We start from the raw sequence: 16152 nt of genomic DNA on the forward strand, positions 1-16152 counted from the left end.
TGAATGCAGTTGCACATGGGTTAAAAAAAACCAAGTCCAAGTAAATGCACTAATATTAGCATCATCTGATGATGCTAAAGTCACAGATCTGCCAAGCTTTCGACAAGAGTTGTCTTGAAATCCTGCTTTCTGGGCCTATTTAGTTTTCTATGTGTTGTATATATGTGTAAATAAGAGCATATAGTCCTAGGACACCCTAGTCTCTGCTGACCTTTTTGTCCCAAGGAAACCAAACCCTGGGTAAGTACAGTCGTACCTTGGTTTTCAAACAGCTTAGTTCTCGAACGTTTTGGCTCTCGAACACTGCAAACCTGGAAGTGAGTGTTGCAGTTTGCGAACTATTTTTGGAAGCCGAACATCCAACGGGTCTTCTGTGGCTTCCGATTGGTTGCAGGAGCTTCCTGCAGCCAATCAGAAGCTGTGCTTTGGTTTCCAAACATTTTGGAAGTCGAACGGACTTCCAGAATGGATTCTGTTTGGCTTCCAAGGTACAACTGTACCTGGAACCGCTGGGTTTTCTTACCGCCCAGAGATTGGGTTGGTGTGTAACACTACTTTATCCTGAGGACTCACCCATAACAGTCAGGATACCTCTGTGGACATTGTGCCTCTTGCAGATTGGGCACTGCATGCTGAAAGTCTCCTACATGTATTGATCACGGAAAGGAAGAGATGGCTCTTCCCATGCTACGCAGTGAGCAGGAGGAATTGAATGTCCCAGTATGTGATGATGATCACTGGTCTCAGAATACCTTTAGAAAGGGGGATGGTGGAACAAATGGACAGAGGGGCAAGCCTGATGTGCTTGTTCGCTTGTTCCATAAAATTTATACACCGCCTGATTGTAAAAAAAAACCCAACCACCTCAAAGCGGTTTATGAAGAAAATGAAACCATAAAATTATCAGTTAAAACAACTCCTTAAAACCAGCAACAAATTGCAGGGCGCATCTTAAGGGCACAATAGTGGCAGCTTTTCAAAGGATGATGACTTTGCAAAGATCTCTCATAAAAATACACACACATCCTATGAGGGTTCAGTCTGTGGAATCTGTGGATGGTTTCACACCACGGTCTTGCTGCAATGCACCAGATCCCTGATTTACATGGTTTTGTTAACAGAGATAGATGTGATCTGTGATCTGGTGATGGTTGGGGGAGCGGGCAAAATATATGAAAAATTATGCCATTTTGCCATTTCCCGTTATTTGATACGTGTGCCTATTCTCCCTTTTTGTCCTCATACAGTACATGCAGTTTCACACTTTTTCCTCTCTTGCCTCCCTCCAGGACATTCTACTTTCCTCCTCCCTCTCAAATGGTTCCCTTTCCACCCCCACCTTCTGAGTTGCCCCACTTTTTGTCTGTGGGGCTGCATCCCCTGTCTCTCAGGAAGATCGTCACAGCAAGGGGGAAACCAGTGTAGGAGCAGCTGCTCCGGTGTTTGATTTCCTCTACCCTCCCCATTCCTTTTTCCTTTTGTGCTGCGTCTGTTTCGTGAGCTTGCAGCTAAGGATTGTCTTATCCTTTAATGCACGGGCAGCAGTTAACAAAGTGTTAAGTGCCTTGCAACTGTTAAGATACATAATGCCAATTACATGGAAATGAGTACTAAACATGTGCCATTTTCCATTGTGTGAAAGCTCCGATACAATGTGGAAATTAAGAGTTAGGGAAAAGTCGGGGAAATAGAATCAACGACCATGTGAATGCAGCCTCTTTCTGCCCTCTCCAGCCCTGCCGGGCTGGGATGTGTCATTGACCTGTGATGCTGCTGCCCCTTGTTCACATCCCAGGTGCAGGATGGAGAGAGGAGTAGAACCCTCTGACTTTTCCCGTGGCTGGAATGCAGCCTGCTGTACAAAGGCCAAGCGCCACACCTGCGCTCCACCCACGTTTACCTCTGGCCCCGCCCACCTTTGGCACATGGAAGGTTGTCCACAAGGGAACTTCTGCAGGAGGAGGTTTCTGATCCCTGGCCTATGCAGACAAGGTCAGACCTTTCGGTTTTGTACATTTTTATTCTGGGTGACAGCTGAAAATCCAGATGAGCACGAGACCTGCAGGGGAAAGGGGAGGGAAATGCAAGCACATTAGGAGCAGGGGACAAAGGCAACAATTCAAGGGCAAATATTAATAGAGAGAAATATTAACAGATACAAAGACAGAGTTATATTATGGCCATTGTTTATTACACTTGTATACCACCTTTCATCTGGAGAGCCCAGGGTGGTTCACAATAGAAAAGTACAAAATGATCACCCATATGCATGCCTCATTGTCACAATACATTATTACTATTATTATTATTATTATTATTACTGATCTGCCCTTCACACTAGGGTACCTGGACAGGTTACAACAATTTAAAATGCAGCATTAAAAGCTGTTTTAAAAACTTGCAGTTACTAATAATACATCTAATAGAAACAGCAATAACCTCTAACAAAAACTAACAAGTTCATACAGTTGCTTACTTAGATTTCCAATAATTAACTTGCAATAAGGATTCAGGTGAATTAAGAAAATTATTTTGGTAGATTGATATCCCACATCTAAAATCAACTACCTGCAGGTGTAGATAAGATACAGAGTATGACAATTATTCCATCTAGCTTAGTACCCTCTGCATTGACCGGCAGCAGTTCTCCAGGGTTTTAGGCAGGAAACATTCCCAGTCTTACATGAAGATGTTTCCGGGTTTGACCCTGGGACCTGCTGCATGCAAAGTGTGTGCTCTGCCACTGAGCTACTCCCTTTCCACAAGGTAAGATTCTAGTCCACATGGTTCTGAATAAAGGAATGTAATAAACTGGAACATAAGAAGTTGCCTTCTATCGAGTGAGACCCTTGATCCATCTAACTGAGTATGGCAGAAGCACTTGGGGTTTCAGGTGGGGAACATTCCCAGCCCTACCTGGAGAGATGCTGTTGGGGATTGAACCTGGGACCTTCTGCATGCAAGGCAGGGGCTCTGCCCCTGAGCTACGGGCCTTCCCTTAATGGGGGACTTCCTTTGATCAAACACACTAGGGCAAGCAACATGTCAAAAGGTGGTGCCAACACATTTCTGCAACCTTTCTGACTCTTCCATTTTATTATGTGCAAAATGAGCGTCCTGCTATCTGGCTGCTTAGAAGCCCTCAGGACAGCTTATATTATCTCAAGCTGATGCAATGATCTCAGTTAAAAACAAGATTTTGTTTAATGATAGAAATCAGCATCAGAAAATATAATCAACAACCAACCGATCTCCCATGTTAAACCCACAATACGATCTCCAGCCCATCGTGCTTATAAAGAGGTCCTAATTTCCACATGGCTAGAAAGATGTGCATCTTTTGGGCTTCAGGGTGTTCCATAGATGTGGGGATAGTCACCCCAAATGGGCACAGCCGCTTGCGCCTGCCACTTCCAACACCACTGGCACTCAAATGCTGTTGCACTTGGGTCCTGCTTAGGGGCTCCCCAGAAGAGGCATCTGGTTGGCCCCAATGAGAACAGGAAGCTGGACTAGATGGACCCCCTTTGGCCTGATCCAGCTACAGGGCTCCTCTTATGAGCAGGATTGCCTGAGGACTGTATCGTGCAGCCATCCAGGGCATGCCTTCAAAGGGACTAGTTGCATGCCCTGCTTTCTCAGATTGCCTGCAAGCAAAGCAGACTCCTTTGAAGCTGACGCAAATCAGCTTTGTGCCCTCAAAGGGACTTTCTTTCAGAGCCAGTCAGCTGTTTGACACTGACAGTGAGCCCTTTGGCTGCACTAGGGAGTTCCTGGTGGGTAATCCCAGGACTCACTGTTGGTGTCAATCAGCCGATAGTAAGTGAGCCCTGCTTGCAAAGGAACAATTGGGAGCTCACTTTAAGGAAGGAGAGTGTGGTTTTTGGGGAAAACACCCTAGTGGACCAAATCAGAAGGTTCCTTCAGGGCTTCTCCACCTCTGAGCTACAAGCTGCGTGAATCTGCATTTATTTCCCCATCGTTCTGCCCGGACACTGAGGTCCAGCTCTGAGGGCCTTCTGGCGGTTCCCTCACTGAGAGAAGTGAGGTTACAGGGAACCAGGCAGAGGGCCTTCTCAGTGGTGGCACCCTCCCTGTGGAACGCCCTCCCATCAAGAAATAAACAACTATTAGACTTTTAGAAGACATCTGAAAAGCAGCCCTGTATAGGGTAGTTTTTAATACTTGATGTTTTACTGTGTTTGATGTTTTAATTTGTTGAAGCCACCCAGAGTGGCACAGGCAACCCAGTCTGATGGGAGGCATATAAATAAATTATTATTACTGTATTATTATTATTATTATTATTATTATTAGCTCAAACCCTCATGGGTGTAGCCAGGATTTAATTTAGGGGGTATAAACAGCCTGTGGGAACCTTCCAGTTGTTTAGAAACTAGACAGGCCCTGCAGGTGCACCTTCACAGGAGAAAATGCTGGAAACTATGAGAAACTTCCAGAACAGAGCTACCCGCAATGGGATTGGTCAGTTTGCGGAACTACGCCTATCGTTCAGTCGGATTGCCAGTTGAGTCGCTAGAATGTGCCGCAACATCATCCAAATGACCTCAGCAAGAATTTCAATTTCAATTATTCTGATTATTCCTATTTTTATTTATTTACTTGATTTAGGGAGGGCAGCTGCCCCCCTGGCTATGCCTGTGCTAACCCTGGGAGCAGAAGATCATCACCCCAGGTTCCTACAGAGATGCCTCCTCCCCCTTGATACGCACCTTAACCAGGTAAGGAGGGAGAAGTCCTGGCAGAGTAGAAGGCTTTACATTGGCGGGTGATGGTAGAAGTAATAGCCCCCGTAGGCCATTGTTCCGAAAGACAGCGCAGCTCCCAACAACTGAATAAACCTTGATTTGTCTGTCCAAGTTTCGCTCACTTGAGGGTGGAGGGGGAAAAACAAACAATTCCTTTCTATAGCACCATAAATGTGCATCACACTTTGCAAAGTGCAAAGTGAGAAGTCTCCGCCCCCAAGGACACTACAGTTTGCCCCGAGGGAGATGGAGGCAGGTGCTGCCATATCACTGTCACATGATTAGACTTTTGTTACACAGCAGGGTAAGAGGTTGCAATTTATCTTATAACATCGTCCATATGATGCCCATTAACAGCATCCTCTGGGCAGCTCACAAGCAGGAAAACATGAAAATATATAAAGAAGCCCAGAACAATAAATCAAACCAGAAAACAAATCCCAGCATAAGCATTCCTGGCAATGCTCTGAGCAGGGGATTTGATTGCATACGGGCCTCAAGAGAAGGAACAGCCACACCAGCCTTCATTAACCCGGAACAACTTTCTGAGGGAAAGAACTGTTTGGAAGTGGAACGGACTCCCTTGGACTTTTTTTTTAAGGGGGTGCGAGGTCATGTGTCAGTGCTGGGGTGGCTTGCCCATGGCTGCTGGGTGTTCACTGACTCTTCTGCAACACAGGATATGATACTGAAGAAGAGATCCTCTGGGCATGCACAGAGTGACTCCTATCCCACGCAGCTAGTAGCAAGCCACCAGATTGACAGTTATTTGAGCAGTAGCCCACCTTTCAGCCCCAGAGGGGAGCATTTAAAATGGTTTGGGAGTACAGGTGGGGGGGGGAGGTGTCTCACAACTGCTTGTGAGTTGCAGGACCAGACCCTGAAGCCTCCTTTCCTCTCAATTTCCCCCCAATTTCATGTCAGAAAGACTCTCCTCTTTCATGGTGAGAGCTGGTGGTTGGATTATGACCTGAGAGGCCTGATTTCGAATCCCCATTCTTAAAGGAAGCTCACCAGGTGACAATGGGCCCTTCAAAATCTCTCAGCCTAACCTACTTCACAGGGTTGTTATGGGGAGGAGAAGCACCAGGTACACCAGCACCTTACACTCCGGGGGGGGGGGGAGTGGTATATTAATGTAATAAATAAATGTGCCAAGCAAAAAAGACTTTGGGGGGGAGTGAGGACTAAAATAGCTAGTGGAATGGGCCTTGCAAGGGATGGTTGCCACTCTGCACATGCCCAGAAGCAGCTTGTGCCACAGCAGGAGTTAAGCCCACATCAAGTATGAGCAGCCACTGAGGGTTTGATTTCAGCCTCCGCTGTTGCAAGTGATGAAGAGTGCCCCTGAGCATACCCAGAGTGCTTCCCGCTCCCCCAAATCTCACTGTCAGAAAGACTCTCCTCCACCATATTGCAAGTAAACAAGCCTTGCAGGGAATGAGGACTAAACTAGCCATTGGAGGGCACTTGTCGGTTAGTGTGGAAACAGGACAGGGCTTTGCAAGGGCTGGCTGGCCCTAAGCACATGCCCAGAGGCACCTTGTGCCACAGCAGGAGGCTTGCGCAGCGACGGCGTTCTGAAAGCGGTGAAGAGCGCCCCCTCGAGCATACCCAGATCGCCTCCCGACCCCTACTCACGCGTTCGCTTGGTGGCGACGCGGCCCTTGACGCGCCGGAGCTCGAGGGCTCCGTCGGGCCGGCCGGGAGCGAAGACGGCCGTGTGGATCTCCATAGAGCAGGCGCCCTCGACTTCGAAGACCTCGCGGAGCAGCTCCTCGAGGCGACTCAGGGCTTCGTACTCCTCCTCGGGCCGCGGCTGCACAATCACGCCCACCAGGGCGGCCGGCGCGCCGCGGCTCTGGTCCCGCACGCCCTGCAGTACCTCCCGCAGCCGCGACGCCCGCTCCCGCAGCGACGCCGCCCGGCACAGGAAGAAAGTCAGCTGCCCCGACGGCGCGACCGAGGAAGTGCAGGGCGGCGACTGAGTGCCCAGCTGCTGCTGCTGCTGTTGGGACTTCGCGGTGGGCTCGGCACCAGGGGCCTCTTGGGGGCCGCCCCCCGTTGTGGGCAGCACGTGGTGCGCGAAAGAGCTGAGGACCTGCTGGCCGCTCTCGGCCCCCCACGGCTCGCCGGCCAGGAGCACCACTTGCGTTCGCTGCACCACCGCGCCCCCGGGTTCGCCCTCGCACGGGTCCTGGTGGGCGTCGGTCCGCCGCCCTCCGCCCCGCTGCTCTTTCCTCTCCATTCCGCCCGGCTCCAGCTGCTGGTGGCGCCTCCCGACGGGACGGGCGCCACTCGCACGGTGTCACAATCCCTCCTCGCGTAAGGGGTCCTTGCTGCTGCCACTGCTGCTGCGTGTGCCCACGAAACGCCGCGCGCTTGGCCTGGCTGCCCGTGCGCCCTGGGCGCACCGGCTAGATGTGTGCGCCCTGGGCGCATTTGGCGAGCCCCCTGTTCTTCGAAGCGCCCAAGCAAGCGTGCAAGAATTTTGGCCACGATTGTTGCCTCCTCAAAAGCTTTCGAGGCTTAGAGAGAGAAGCGACCGGGGCGAAGAATGTGGGAGTCAGCCTCCTTGGCAGCAGGTCCATTTGGGAAGGCACGGCCCTCGGCTCTCATTCTATTGCTCGTGGCCTTTCGCGAAAGAAACGAGGACGACAACTCTTTAAGTGACACTGCTCAATGCAGGCATGTTTACTCGAAAGAAAGCCCTACAGAGCTCAGTAGTGCAGGTACTGGGGATCTCAAAACTGGATTACTGCACTGCGTTCTGTGTGGGACTTCCCTTGTGCTTCATGATCCAGAAACTAGTGATTGCAAAATCAGCAGAGTTGCTGACAGGAGAAACATTTTTGTTTAGGCAAACCAATCCAGGTACATAGTTGTCAATGTGGTTTAATCTCTTTTACTCTTAATTTATTTTTACAGGTGTCATTTCTTTTATTGATAATTTTATTTTTTCTTGTAAACCGTTAGAGGATTTGCTACAATCAAGCAGTATATAAATTTTGCAAAATAAACATTTTTACATTTGCTCCCAAGTAAGTGTGTTTACCATGGCAGACTATATGGGTTGGCAAATTCATGTTATGCAATAGAAGTTGATTTGGAGCTCATGTGTGACAAACCACCTGCCTCCTTCCCTCTCAAAAAAAACCCCTAACTTTTGGTGATAAGGAAAGTAATGGGAAAATGCACTGGAAAGGATGCATTTTTTTCCAATCCTGTAAACTTTGTTCAAACAAATAAAAACCTAATATGGGCCTATTGGATCAGGCCAAAAGGAGGTCTGTCTAGTCCTGCATCCTATTGTCACAGCGGCCAACCAGATCCCTTTAGGAAATTTGCAAGCAAGACTCAAGCACCATCACTTCCCCTTTCCTGCGGTTTCCAGCAACTGATGTTCAGAAGTTTTGCTGCCTCAGAATCCAAATGAATGCTCAATAAAATGGACATCTGAAAGAAGCCTTTGCAAGGAGGTTGCAACTTCTTCTGTTTGAGCATATACTCTGGTTTGTGGAGAGGTCAAATGATGTTTCGTCATGCACTTTCCAGCACACTCATCATTTTCCTTTACTGCAAAAAATCCAATGTTGTGTGTACCCCAATTTCTGAGCAACAAGATAATCCAGGGGTTCCTCCTGTGCATGCTCACGATTTGGTTTCCTTGGAATGAATCTCAGTGGAGACTGCTGTCTTAAGAGTATATTACTTTATTTACACATATATTGTTTCATTCTGTCATTGCACCTTTTCCTTTAAGGAGCTCAAGGTGATATATACAAGGTTCTCTCCCTCTCATTTACTTCCCACAATGGCCCTCTGACGTAGGTTAAGCTGAGTGTCAGGGACTGCTCTGAAGTGTGTGTGGTGGAGGCAGTAAGCCAGGACAGTGACCCAGGAGACGGGGACAGCAATTTAGGGGGTTTGGTGCCGCCTACAAGGCAGGAGCCAGGGCAGCAGGAGGAGAAAGGGGCCTTATTTGGCTAGGCGGGCAGGGAGGGAACATGACACTGAGAGGCAGTGACTGGCCCTTAAAGGATCACTCAGTGAGTTTCATGGCCAAATGGAGAATTGAACCCTGGTCTCTCCCAGGCCACAGTCTAAGCACTACACCAAACTGGCTATATCCAACCTGGACAGATCTCACCTGGAGTACTGTTTCCCGTTCTGGGTGCCGCATTTTAAGAAGGATGTTAATGAGCTGTTATGTGTGCAGAGGAGGGCAACCAGGATGATCAAGGAGCTGCCTATGTTTAGCCTGGAAAAGAGGAAACTGAGAAGAGATATGAAGGTAAAGGGACCCCTGACCATTAGGTCCAGTCATGGCCGACTCTGGGGTTGCAGCGCTCATCTCACTTTATTGGCCGAGGGAGCCGGCATACAGGTTCTGGGTCATGTGGCCAGCATGACTAAGCCGCTTCTGGTGAACCAGAGCAGCGCATGGAAACGCCGTTTACCTTCCCACCTATTTATCTACTTGCACTTTGACGTGCTTTCAAACTGCTAGGTTAGCAGGAGCAGGGACTGAGCAACGGGAGCTCACCCTGTCACGGGGATTCGAACCACCGACCTTCTGATTGGCGAGTCCTAGGCTCTGTGGTTTAGACCATAGCGGCACCCGCAATATGATAGCCATCTTCAAATATCTCAAGGGCTGTCACATGGAAGATGGAGCAAGCTTGTTTACTCCTACTCTGGAAGGTGGGACTTGAACCAATTTCTTCAAGTTACAAGGAAGTAGATTCCGACTAAACATCTTTCTGACAGCAAGAGCTGTTCGCCAGTTGAACGGACTCCCTTGGGAGGTGGTGGACTCTCCTTCCTTGGAGGTTTTTAAGCAGAGGTTGGATGACCATCTGTTCTTTAGCCATGACTCCTGCATTGCAAGGGGTCGGTCTATATGAGCTCTTGCCTCCCCATTAGGGTCCTAGGGAAGCCCCAAGCCACAGCTTTGGGTCCAGCACAGAGCAAGACAAGCCTCTGTGTCTCCAGCTTCCAGCACCAGCCACAAACATACCAAACCTAGCTCTCCTGGACCCCTTCTGGGACTCGGTTGTAGCTGCTGCCACTGGCCTTTTGACGAACCATTCACATGTAGAGCTGAAAGCCCCAGGCTGTGATGCAGCCCCCAGGGATGAAGTGAGTGGGTGCTATGCTCCCGAGCTGTGTGAGGGAGGGGCTGCTGCAGGCTCTGTCTGCATCTGTGTGGGTGGGCATTGTGACATCGGCAGGCCGTGTGGCCTGGAAGCCCTTCAAGGTTTAGTTAAAGGCAGGCGGCCACGGACTCCATGCTGGCAGGACATGACCAAGGAGGGGAAGGGCTCCGAGCAGCTTCCCGAAGCAATATGCATCGCAGGGCCCGGGAGCAAGGTTGCCAAGGACCTCCAGGTCCTGGTGAAGAAGGTGGCGGGCCAGCCTGATGTCCTGCTCATTGGGGAGACGCTGGAAGGCAAGGACATCCACGGGATGATGGACACCTTCGTCAAGGACCTCTTTACCACCAACTGCTTCCCCATCCACCCCGGAGATTCCCTGAAGGAGCCCTTGGCCGCCACCACCTGCAACATCGGGGGCACGCAATGCCAGCTGATCTTCTTCCTCTGCCGGGCTTCCTGCCTCCAGGGGAAGCAGAAGGAGCTCCGCAGGGTCATCAAGGAGGTGAAGAAGTTTGTCGAGAAGTCCCCCTGTGCCCTGGTGGGCGTCGTCATGGACCCCAAGACTTCGGAGGCAGAGGCCGCCCGCGACCAGCTGCTGCGCATGCTTCGGGGCGCCTTCCCCAAGGGGTCTGTGCAGAAGCAGAGCAAGGCTGGAAAGGCTGCGGAGGAGGTCAAGAACGGCCCGATGGAGCTGGAGGACGTGGAAGTGGAAGCGGAGATCTACACCCCAGGCCACCCGCGGGGGAACCTGGCCATCGTGAAAGCAGCTTGCAGGGCTTCTGAAGCCCTGATCAAATCCAAAGGTGTGAGGCTCCCGGTTCTGGCACAGGGGTCATGTAAGGCAGCAAGGGCTCCCCCAAGGTTGACTGGTAGTGCCCTCTAGTGTGACATGGCCCCTTTCCTTGGAAGGAGGATACTGGAGGTTGCTTGCCACTCTGCCTGATTGGAGAGTTGGAGGCAGCATTGTTTCTCAATATCAGTTTCTGGAAGCCCCAGAAACTGGGGAGAGGGCTCTTGTGTTCTGGTCCTGCTTGCCAGTTTCCCAGCAGAGGCATCTGGTTGGCCACTGTGGCCACAAGATGTTGGCCTAGATGGGCCATTTTGGCCTGATCCAGCAGCCAGGCTCGTTATGGAACCCCCAGCTCCAGAGGCAGTCTATCTAGATTTCTAGGTTCTGAGGGGTATTAGGCCACTGTGAGAAAAGGATACAGGGCTAGGTGAGCCATTAGCCCAATCCAGCCGACAGTCTCCTCTTAAGTTCTTCTGTATACAGAGGTATCTCAGGTTAAGTACTTAATTCGTTCCGGAGGTCCGTTCTTATCCTGAAACTGTTCTTAATCTGAAGCACCACTTTAGCTAATGGGGCCTCCTGCTGCCGCCGCGCCACCAGGACACGATTTCTGTTCTCATCCTGAAGCAAAGTTCTTAACCCGAGGTACTATTTCTGGGTTACCGGAGTCTGTAACCTGAAGCGTGTGTAACCCGAGATACCACTGTACAGGCTGAGTGTAGGTGGCAATACAGTTTAACTCCAACAGAAGTCCCAAATTCACTGATCCCTGCCAGATTTCTAGGGGAATCACCAGGACCATCATTTTGTTGTTGTTTTTAACAGAGAGCAGTCCAGCCCTCTGTGTTTCTCACCCCCAGCTTAGCCAAACTGAGGGGCTGTAGCTCAGAATGCAGGAGGTTCCAGGTTCAATCACCACTGGCATCTCCAGGAAAAGACCTGTGACTGACTATCTGGAGAACCGCTGCTGCCAGTCAGTGCAGACAGTACTGAGCTAGATGGACCAGTGGTCCAACTTGCCATAAGGCCATCAGCTATATTTTGTCTGCCCCAGAACAATGAACAGGGTGCATGCTTTGTTCTCTCCCTCACAAGGCCTGGCTTGCCCCCTCTCTCCTGTGCTCATGAAGATTCCTGCATTGCAGGGGGTTGGACTAGATGACCCTTTGGTCCCTTCCAGCTCTATGATTCTATGATCACTCAACAGTGACTCAACATCAGTTCTGATGTGTGGTGACTTACAACACAGAACCCCATGCATCAGGCCCCTCGTGTCAAAGGTCCAATATTGACCTCCCTGATCTGTGTGGTTAAGGATAGACAACAGAACTTCCTTTCCGCCTTAGGACTCGAAGCTTCTGCCACATGCAAACTGCTTAGAGCTAACTTTTGGGGGTTGCTGCCCCCTTGATTATATAAACTTGTCCCCAGTGCCCCCTGCCTCAATCCTATGAAAAGCATTGTTCAGAAGAGTGGTTTGCATGACCCAGTAAGGGAATATAATAATGCGATAAAAGTCAAAACCATGGCAATTAATTGCCCATTGATTCAAAATCCATTTAAAATTATGTACTTTAATTAATTCAACAAAACTGACAAATTTAGGACCAACAGGATAGCAGAGTTGGAGGGGACCCCCTAATGTCATCTAGTCTAACCCGCTGCAAAGAAGGAAGCTCAACTAAAGCATCCATGACAGATGGCAATCCAACCTTGGCTTGGAAACCTCCAAGAAAAGAGAGTCCATGATCTTTGACTCCACTGTCAAACAGCTCTTACTGTCCAAAAGTTCTTCCGAATGTTTAGTCAGAATCTCTCTCCCCCCCCCCCCCCAGTTTGGGTCCTCCCCTCCAGAGCAGCAGAAAAGAAGCAGGCTCCATCTTCCATTTGACAGCCCTTTGGATATTTCAAGATGGCTATAATGTCACCTCTCAGTCTCCTCCTGTTCCCCTCCCAGAGCTACAATGCTCAGAGTAGTCCAACCATAATTCCCTCGTTCGCAGGGAATGCTGGGAACAGCAGCTCTGTGCAGGGAGGAGGGGACTCCCAAACCCTCTCAGCACTCGGAGCAAAACACAGCTCCCAGTGGGACCATCTTTTCAAAGTCTGGTGGTCATTGCCACCCCCTTGCCTCTCAGCCACCCCACCTCCTGGAATTCCTCCCGCAGGAAGCACTACACCTGCTTTGGGAACCACAGGCTTAGAGGTTCCCAGAGCCTCTGAAAGGTCAAAAGGGGTATGTAAATTTTGCTTAATAATAATAATAATTTATTATTTGTACCCCGCCCATCTGGCTGGGTTTCCCCAGCCACTCTGGGCGGCTTCCAACAAAGATTAAAAATACATTAAAATGTCACACATTAAAAACTTCCCTGAACAGGGCTCCTTCAGATGTCTTCTAAATGTCAGGCAGTTGCTTCTCTCTTTGACATCTGATGGGATGGCGTTCCACAGGGTGGGCACCACTACCGAGAAGGCCCTCTGCCTGGTTCCCTGTAGCTTTGCTTCTTGCAGTGAGGGAACCGCCAGAAGGCCCTCGGCGCTGGACCTCAGCGTCCAGGCAGAACGATGGGGGTGGAGACACTCCTTCAGGTATACTGGGCCAAGGCCGTTTAGGGCTTTAAAGGTCAGCACCAACACTTTGAATTGTGCTTGGAAATGTACTGGGAGCCAATTTAGGTCTTTCAAGACCGGTGTTATGTGGTCTCGGCGGCTGCAAATGGAAGATAAGAGGTGTGTTTTTAAGAATGGGTACAGGAATGGGAAAGTGGGACTACCCCCTCGATCTAGTTAACCCAAGAATTCCTGTGCAGGTATGCCGGAGGAGGCCCCTAACGCCGAGGTCACTAAGGATTCGCTAACCATTACAGGTTCGTGGACTTCGTTTGCCGTCAAAAGTTTCGTGGGGATGACATTCATTGCCTTGGCTTCCGCAGCAGGGTGGTACGCCTACAACCAAGGGATGATCCCGCCAGAGGTGTTGCAACTCCTGCACTTGCCGCCTGTCTGAGGTGTGTGTTTCCTTCGGCTTTCTCTGTCAAGAGCCTTGTTGGCTTTGAGCAAGAGAACTTCAACTCAGGCCCATCTCAGAATGCCAGCAATTGGGCGTCATCCAAAAGCCGTATGGGGTGAGCAAAAGAGAACAGCTCTTCAGCCAGATTGCACACATAACTTGTGGGATTCACTGCCACAAGATCTGGTAATGCCCAGCGAAGGGCTTCTGGCTTAGTGGTTCAGCTTCAGCTTCCCATGCAGAAAGTCACAGGTTCATTCCCCAATGGCATCTCTGGGCTAATCTGATTCGGTACAAGGCAGATTCCTATCTTCCTATTTAAATTTGCCCTTTCTCCAGAACCATAAGGACTGGGATCTTACTTTACTCTTAGGGAAGAACCTTAGCTCAGTGATAAGGAATCTGCTTTGCATGCAGAAGTCCAGGTCGGGCTGCTCATGCCCCCATCTGGAACCCTGGATCGCCACTGCCAGTCCGTGTACTGAGTTAGATGGACCAGGGGTCTCACTCAATATGAGGCAACTTCTTAGGTTTCAGTAGCTTAGATGGATTGAAAACAACAACTGATTTTACATACTTATGGGCATTGTCAATGAGTATTAGCCAGGACAGTTGAAAATGGAGCCTCCATGTTCAGGAGAAGTTTGACACTAATAAAGCAGATACCTATCACCATTGGTAAATGTGGATGTCAGGAGCTAATCAAGACAGACCCTAGAGCCATGAGATGGCGTTTCCCTTTAGGTTCCCAGCAAGACCAAATGCAAAATAAAGAGAACCCATTATATTGTTTTTGTGGCATGGCTGCAATCCTTTACATGGTTTCCTGGGTAACCTCCACTGAACTCAGGGGTGCTTCTTCTATGACTGCACAGGTCCAACATGCAGAACACTTAAGCTCCAGCCAGCTAAAATCCAAGCTTTGGTTTTTAATTAGAAATGTAAATAAGTGTTACTTTTTAAACTGCTGGTGTAAAGCAGGGCCCCATCAAAGAAAAGGAAAAGGCGAAGCCAGCCTCTGCTTATTTTCCTAATCCTCTGACTTTATACCAACTGGCCCCAAACCAGTAACACTTGAAAGCCTCTTTATCCCCTCATTCACTGGAGGGACCTGTCACTGCTGTGGTGGGGGCCGAAAATTAGTTGGGGGCCCTCCAGGCCAGTTCTGGCCTGAGTACTGCTGGTTCCCTGCCCGCTCCACTATGTAGCCATAATGGCTATTAGCACTGAAAGACTTGTCATCCATGGCTTTGTCTAACTCCTATCTAAAGCCATCTAAGGCTGTGATCTTCGTATGTTGTGCCAGTGAGTTACCCAGAATAATTGGGTGTTGTGCAAAGAAGTCCTTTCTTTTGTCTCTCCTGTTTAGCATTATGCCGCAACAGAAGCCCAGGATGTGCACTGAGACATGTGTTCAGATCAGATGTTTTTTAGGCATGGTCTGCATGCTTACTGAAATAAGCTGATTGCTCCTGTGGGTGGGTTTTTGGCCAATAGGTGTTGCATTTATTTTATCACTTAAAGAAAATTGAATGCAATAACACCCACCCCTTAAAAAGGAGGGAAAACCATTGACCTGATGGTTTTATTCTGTTTTCTCTTCAGATTCCGAGTTCTTTGGGGTTTCAGCTGTCCTGCAAAATAAAATCAACAGCATGGCACCTCTGTGTGTGTGTCATGTATTTTACCATCCTGCACTGGGAAAACCATTTGCTATCTGTCTCTAGTGCCCCTTTCAAAAAATCACAAATGGGCCTGTAGCCTTTTTAATCCATGGGTAGGAACTGTACCCCTTCAGGCCTTTTGCCCTGTGCCCTACCCGCTTGCTCTTACAGCATAGGCAACTATTTCGCCTTGGCATTCAAGATCACCAGGGCAAAGTTGAACTGCATTCTAACCCTGGGACCTTTACACATGCTCAGAAGCACCGGCTTCTTTTCAGTTCACACGTTTTTTAGTTATAAACCTCGGCCAGGAAAATAAGTTACGAGCAGAGGGCACAAAAGGAAAACAAGGCCCCCTCCCGCAACAAAGTTTCCCACGGTGCTCTGGAGCCGCTGCTTTTTTAAAGGGCGCTGCCCCTTTAAGCAGAGGCCGCGCGCCACTCGCTCAGACAAAAGCCGGGCAAGCGGGCTTTTCCTCTCTCTCCCTCCTCCCTGCACTCAAATCCCCGGATGAAGCCCCGTATTCTCATTGGCAGCGGGAGGCGGAGACATAATAACAGCGACACACAAAATGGCGCCGGGGCGGTCGGCGCGCTACTTTCTTGCGCTTACATAATGCGACCTCCCTCGCTTCTTTCCTCTTCCCCCTCCTTTTCTTTCTCTCCCTCGCGCAAGCAAACGCGCCTATTTGAGTGACGTGCCACTCCGCCAATGGCACGGCGGGGCATTCCGAGCCAGACCAATGGCGGTCCGCGGA

The 16152-nt window shown here is 49.7% G+C and overlaps 2 protein-coding genes across 4 annotated transcripts; one reads left to right on the forward strand and one right to left on the reverse strand.

The window, feature by feature from the left end:
* Window positions 1-2000: 2000 nt before the first annotated feature.
* LOC308464450 (uncharacterized protein) lies at window positions 2001-7079 on the reverse strand. Its single transcript, XM_080983783.1, has 3 exons — window positions 6411-7079; window positions 4734-4890; window positions 2001-2059 (listed from the first exon to the last, which is right to left on the reverse strand). Exons 1-2 carry the CDS (start codon window positions 7015-7017, stop codon window positions 4778-4780), a joined length of 720 nt encoding a protein of 239 aa, XP_080839909.1. The 5' UTR covers window positions 7018-7079; the 3' UTR covers window positions 2001-2059; window positions 4734-4777.
* A 2939-nt stretch (window positions 7080-10018) lies between these two features.
* LOC308464645 (uncharacterized protein C2orf72 homolog) lies at window positions 10019-15473 on the forward strand. 3 transcript variants are annotated; one of them, XM_080984101.1, is made up of 3 exons: window positions 10019-10731; window positions 13532-13588; window positions 15337-15473. In XM_080984101.1, the coding sequence occupies exons 1-3, from the start codon at window positions 10074-10076 to the stop codon at window positions 15456-15458; spliced, it is 837 nt and encodes a 278-aa protein (XP_080840227.1). In that variant the 5' UTR covers window positions 10019-10073; the 3' UTR covers window positions 15459-15473. The 3 variants fall into 3 exon arrangements, with proteins under 3 accessions (XP_080840227.1, XP_080840226.1, XP_080840228.1); XM_080984100.1 differs by having other exon boundaries at window positions 10020-10731; window positions 13532-13729; window positions 15337-15392; XM_080984102.1 differs by lacking the exon at window positions 13532-13588 and adding an exon at window positions 13589-13729 and having other exon boundaries at window positions 10020-10731; window positions 15337-15392.
* Window positions 15474-16152: the final 679 nt, after the last annotated feature.

Source organism: Podarcis pityusensis (genome assembly GCF_964106645.2).
Source record: "Podarcis pityusensis genome assembly, chromosome: 15".
NCBI classification, from domain to species: Eukaryota; Metazoa; Chordata; class Lepidosauria; order Squamata; family Lacertidae; genus Podarcis; species Podarcis pityusensis.